The sequence below is a fragment of the Polistes canadensis genome, unplaced genomic scaffold (genome assembly GCF_001313835.1).
Source record: "Polistes canadensis isolate GaletaPanama2010 unplaced genomic scaffold, ASM131383v1 scaffold_14, whole genome shotgun sequence".
NCBI classification, from domain to species: Eukaryota; Metazoa; Arthropoda; class Insecta; order Hymenoptera; family Vespidae; genus Polistes; species Polistes canadensis.
Window position 1 is genome coordinate 488,355 of NW_014569561.1, and position 6,000 is coordinate 494,354.

The window sequence follows — 6,000 nt, forward strand, 5'->3', positions numbered from 1 at the left end:
TATTATTATTATATATTATTATACTAACGCTCAAATCATTAATTTATCTCTCTCTCTCTCTCTCTCTCTCTCTCTCTCTCTTTTTCTCACTTACGGTCAACTCGTATACACGCCCATCCATTCTTATCCACTCGCCGGAAAATTATCGTATTGGTTTTTTTTTTTTTTTTTTTTTTTTTTTTTTTTTTTTTTTTTTTCTTTAATGCATACAAAAAGGTATCTTGCAACTACTGGTACAAGCGAACACGAGATTATTCAATATAAAAAAGATAAGTTTAAAAATTTGTCGATTACTTGTACACTTTACTAAGCTTCTAATTCTGAAAATAAAAAGCTTTATCGAATATAAGCATAAAAATAGAACCGATACTGACAATTTTTGTAATCATATTAAGAAGCATAAAAATATTAAAATCCATCGAACTGAAACTAAATCAAGCGTGGACGCACGTGTTTGATAAATTGTCAAGCTTATTTTTCACCAAAATAAAATCTCATAAGAATACATTTTTATTATAGAATTATAATAGAATTAATTATAAGAAGTAATTATAAAATTATTCCTTGTTTCTCTTGTACCATCAGTTACGGGATACCCTATATATTTACTTTGAAATATTTTTATGTTCGTTTTTGCTCTATGATCTATCATCATATCCGTCATCCTTCGTGGCACACATATTTTTATATATATATATATATATATATATATTATAAATATATGCCATAGAGAGTGGGATCGGCGGTTATGTTGATCGATCGAATAATAATTTTGATAGAAAGCGAACAGAGAAAAAAAGAGATTCCAATTATTCTATAGAGAGACGAGAAGAAACTAGTGAAAACAATCTTAACGGCGAGAAGTAAATCATCGAATAATTCCCCCCCCCCACATTTTTCTCAAATTTGAATAAATTCATAAATCTAATTAATTAATTAAAACCACCTACCTACAAACCTACCTACTATTTTTCTATGGGGTTTATTTCTTTGAAGGCTGCACCAGCATATCTATCGGTATCAGAATTCTATGGAAGCTTTATATTAATTTTCCCTTTTATCGATCGTATCGTACTCATGGAATAAGACGTACCGAGCAAGATAATTAACTTTTATTGGTTTTAACAACGTTTAAATATTTATCGGGTGTAATTCCAGCGCTTTTGCCTAACGACGTGGATTAAAAATAAATAAAATAAAATATTAGTAACGAAAGGAATAATTTCTCGGAAAAAGAAAAAGAATAATTAAATTCTAAGTTGTTTTTATTATTTTCGGTTTCCGATTCATTATTAATACGAGTAACAGTCTATTCTGATCTTATATATTTAATATATAAATACAGGCTGAGATCAAAGTCGCTTTGTTCAAAATAATAACAAACAAAACTACTTTTTGCATTTTTATTCGTTCATTTTTATGCATTTGTTCACATAAATAGACAGAATCAGTGTCCATCTAAGTTCTGGGGTAATTATTCTATCAATTCTGTTTTAACTAATCCAAATCTTATAATTTCTCTGAAAAAAATAACTTTTATCTCATCCTGTAAAAAAAACGAATACGTATTATTTATAATAAATATAAATAAATTTATAAAGAAATGAGAGAATATCTTTTTCTTTTAAAGATAGAGAAAATTATAATGGGGTACGTTCCTTTAGTCTACAAATTTTGCTACACTTTGTTTTCTTCTATTTTTGCCTTCCACATTATCTGAACACGAGTATAAAAAAAAAAGAAAAAAGGAAAAAAGGGAATGTCTTGCAATATTAATATTACCCGATCTTTATCCACGTCGAGTTCTTTCCTACTTACTAACAAACTTTCTTCTCTTCTTTTTCTACTTTTTCTTCTTCTCTCTCTATCTATCTATCTATCTATCTATCTATCTATCTCTTTCTATTTTCTAACTATACTCTTATCTTTTTCTATTCTGTCCGATTGTCTCTCTCTCTCTCTTTCTCTCTGTCTCTTAATTTTTTCTTGTTTCTCTCTCTTATATTTCTTTTTTTTTTTCTATTTCTTTCTCTATACAACACTCTCTTCTTCTTTTTCTATATAAAAACTTCTATTACCTGTCCTTTACTTACTATGTCTTGCTATGTCCCGGCTTTCTTTTGTTTCTAGATATTGCAGAACCTACAAAAAAAACGCACTGAGCGGAGGGGGCGCCTAAGTTCTGACAATATGAGTAAAAAGAAGTCCGGTTTCAGCAAAAGCGACCTTATTTTTAAGGTAACTCGCCCTAACAAATGCGCGAGCTCGAGTCCATTCGATTCGTTCGCGATTCGATTCGAACGAATCGACCTCAGATTAATTCCCGTACCCAGTTTCATGAGAGTCGATAGAACGAGATGTTGTTCGCTATTCTTTTATTTTATCAATTACGTATACGTTTATTACGTATCATACGTAACGTCGTACATGCAAACATGTATTCCATAATATACTTCGTGTTACGTATACAGATACTTACGCGAATGAACGCAATAAAAGATAAGCTAGTTAGAGCTTAACTATTATATTATTATTGCAATCGTTAAATTCGTTAATTCGTTCGCATCTCTCGAAACTTATTTCTCTTGTCTTTCGAATCGATCCGCGTTTACACGCAAATAAATAACCGATCTCTACTTCTACTTTCTTTTTCTTGATTTTTTTTATTTATTTATTTTTATTTTTAAACCCTTTCGTTACACGACACGCTTTATTATCGTTAGACCCCATGTATGGGTCGGTAATAACGAAAGGGTTAGTATGAATTATTTTTTCTCTCCCTTTCTTTCGAAAAAATCTCTTTTTCTTCTTCTTATTATTATTTTATTTTTGCTAAACGCGCAGCTATCGAGGAAAAGTACAAGAGAGAGATTGTCGCTAAATACGAGCCTGCTAATATAATATTATTGTATATATCGTATATCCTAGTAATAGATATACTTTGACCATCTATCGAAATCTACGCCAATCTTCGGTCTATCGATTCCTTGGAAATTAGGAACGTTGGTTACGGAGGCAATGGCGGAGCTGTACGCTGATTGGCTCGTTGGTTTATACTTACAAACATTCGCTTTTACTTTCCGCCGCATTATATACATTATTTACATATTACCCGCAGCAAATATAGGCCATGCTTTGTATACACTCACCATCGGCACCCGCCTAGCGATGACAAAGTTTACATACATTAAATATGTATTTAATTATACTTATATATATATATATATATATAATTAGACAACAATAGAACGATCTTTATGCGCGAGAAGATAAGCCAATTTGTTTTGGATTATTTTTTATTTTTCAAAGAACACCGACACCGATACCGACACACACAGACACAACGACGAAACGTCGACGATGACGACTGACACCAAATTTCAGACAAATCCGTGCTCCTAGATCAAAAATAAGAAATATGTGTGTAATTTTTTCGAAATTCGACAATGCTCGAATTCGATCCTACTTTTTGTACCCACCACCCAATGCCCCCCTCTCCCCATTTTTATTTTCTTTATCGATTTGTTTCATTCAGGTGGCCGTTGATCAACGAAATCTTCGATGTGATTGTCAAAATTCACGTGTCCCTTATAAACTCCTCCAGCCACCTGGCCAATTCAAATTTCTTTATCGTCAGCTTGAAAAACAACCCTCCATGACCTTTCTTTTCTCGTACGAGTCCGTCCTACGTAAACCATTTCAACCCATCAAAAGCACCTTCATTTGAGAACGCTTTTAATCGCTAGACGGTGTGCACGATCCTTAATAATGAGTGCACGTGATTGGGCGTCCCTTCTCTGTCGCTTTCTTGCAAATTCGCGCATATATACGATGCCTTTAACATTAAAAAAAACAAGCATACATACATACAAACATACACATACAAACACACATATATACATATTTGCGAGACGCATATCGTTATGGTTATGTTAGAGGAAAGAGAGAACCTAAATAAAATGTATATCGGAAAAGAATTGTTAAAGGAAATCTAAATTAGGGCGCAATGTTTGAAAGTAGAGAGCTTGCTACCCCTGCCGCTGCTCTGCGAACGATTCCTTACAACGCCCAAACCCCCCATTCTACTATTGCCAACACCCATATAAGAAATTCCCTTCCTTTTGACCTTTCTGCTGCTTTTTCAGCATAATAAAATCGCACTTACATAAGAATATATATATTATATAGTATATATATATATATATATATATATATATATATATCCTTATTGTAATACGGATGGCTGTCTCTCTCTCTCTCGCTGTATGCCTTGCAATTATTATAAAAATGATTGATGATAAACATGTGACGAAAAATAACGCCTTTCCTTCGCTTCAAAGCCTGGCTTTTCGCGCTTAATTGATTATCACATTTTGTTAAACGACTATTATTTCGAATTTTTGTTTACTTATCATCTTCCCTCTTTTATTTGTCTCTATTCTTTTCTCTCTCTCTCTCTCTCTCTCTCTCTATTTCTATCTCTCTATCTCTTTCTCTCTCTTTCTCTCTCTTTCTCTCTTTCTCACACACACACTCTTTCTCTCTCGTTTTTTACTTTGTTTTCTAATCGATCTTTTGTTTCTTTCCGTTTTCCCACATCCCTTCACTTATTTTTCTTTTTATTTACTTTTTCCTCATTTCTCTTTTTATTATTACCGTCAACCACATCTTTTCTTATTCGACCTCGCTCAACTCAATTTCCCCCCCCCCCCCGCCCCGTATACCGTTTTTAATCTTTTACTTTAAATTTATCTTTTTCCTTGTTGCTTAAAACCTTTTTCCGGGAGGGACGGCGCCGCGCGTGTTTTGTGCCCTAATCCCGCAGATGAATTTCTTTGTTGGTCGTCGTTCTCGTTGTAGATATTTTTTTTCTCTTCTTTTTTTTTGTTCTATCATTCATTTATTGCGTATCTCCTCTTACGTTCGTTTGTGTTATGTGTTGCCATATTTTACATGCCACAGCGTTATTATTATTATTATTATTATTATTTTTATTATTATTAGTATTATTATAAATTATTTTTATTATTATTATTATTATATATACAATATATACTGACCATCAGAACGATAATCGCTTCATTTGACGTATCATCATGGATTTGTTCCTTTTTTTTTTTGTGTTTCTAAACAGACGCTTTTACCTATACTGAACTTGTGATTGTCTAGTAGAAAAGAAGGTTGATGTTGAGTTATACTATACATATGTAATATATATATATATATATGTAATAATATATATATATATACGTATAGAGAGAGAAGACTTTTGAGTTTATATATAATATACACACATACACACATATATATGTATATGTAATTCGTGTGCGAGCATGCGTACGCGAATACGTACATGCATTTACTTATACGTAAAATTGTATTTTTTTTTTCTTCTTCTTCTTTTCCTCCACCATCGATAAAAAAAATACTATACCAATAGCAAGAATCTGGAGAATAGAAAAAAAAAACAGAGGAAAAATAATTCGAAGAGTATAAAAAGCGCGTACGTGTAACACGTACATATATATATACATGTACGTATATATATATATACATATATAGATGGTGACCGTGCGTAATTTTGTTGTTTTTTTTTTTTTAGATACATACTTACTTACTTACTTACATACATACAACGTATGGTATACGATATACATTTACAATACTTACGTTGTATTAATTAATGTGTTCACGTAGAAACAGGTAATGTATGGAAAGTATTTGTGATCTTAGCAGTTAAGTTTCTATCACCCTGTTTTTTACATACCACCCCCCCCCCGTTCCGTTACCCGTAGGCGCTAAAGACAATTTTATACGTTGACTATCAGCCATGGACGACTTACTATATTACCACCACGATACCCAATAAAACATTTAGCAAGTAATTGTAATCGTTTTTGTCGCATATTAGATTGTCAGACAGTACGCTTGTGATCCCGCTACGAGATCTGAACGCCGGTTCAGTATCTTTTTTTCTTTTTTTTCTTGTTTTTTTTTTTT

General features: G+C 32.2%; 1 protein-coding gene across 7 annotated transcripts in view; it reads left to right on the forward strand.

Annotated features, from left to right (window-relative positions):
- LOC106793446 (potassium/sodium hyperpolarization-activated cyclic nucleotide-gated channel 2) overlaps nt 1-6,000 on the forward strand; it is a 37,523-nt gene that overhangs the window by 21,685 nt on the left and 9,838 nt on the right. For 4 of the 7 annotated variants that reach the window (XM_014760374.1, XM_014760375.1, XM_014760376.1 and 1 more), the window contains one exon: nt 2,131-2,238. The exons of 2 other annotated variants lie outside the window; for them this stretch is intronic. In XM_014760374.1, coding sequence (XP_014615860.1) covers nt 2,131-2,238 — 108 coding nt within the window. Of the gene's footprint in view, nt 1-2,130; nt 2,239-6,000 lie in introns of those variants that run through there. One more of the 7 variants, XM_014760380.1, reaches the window with a different exon arrangement.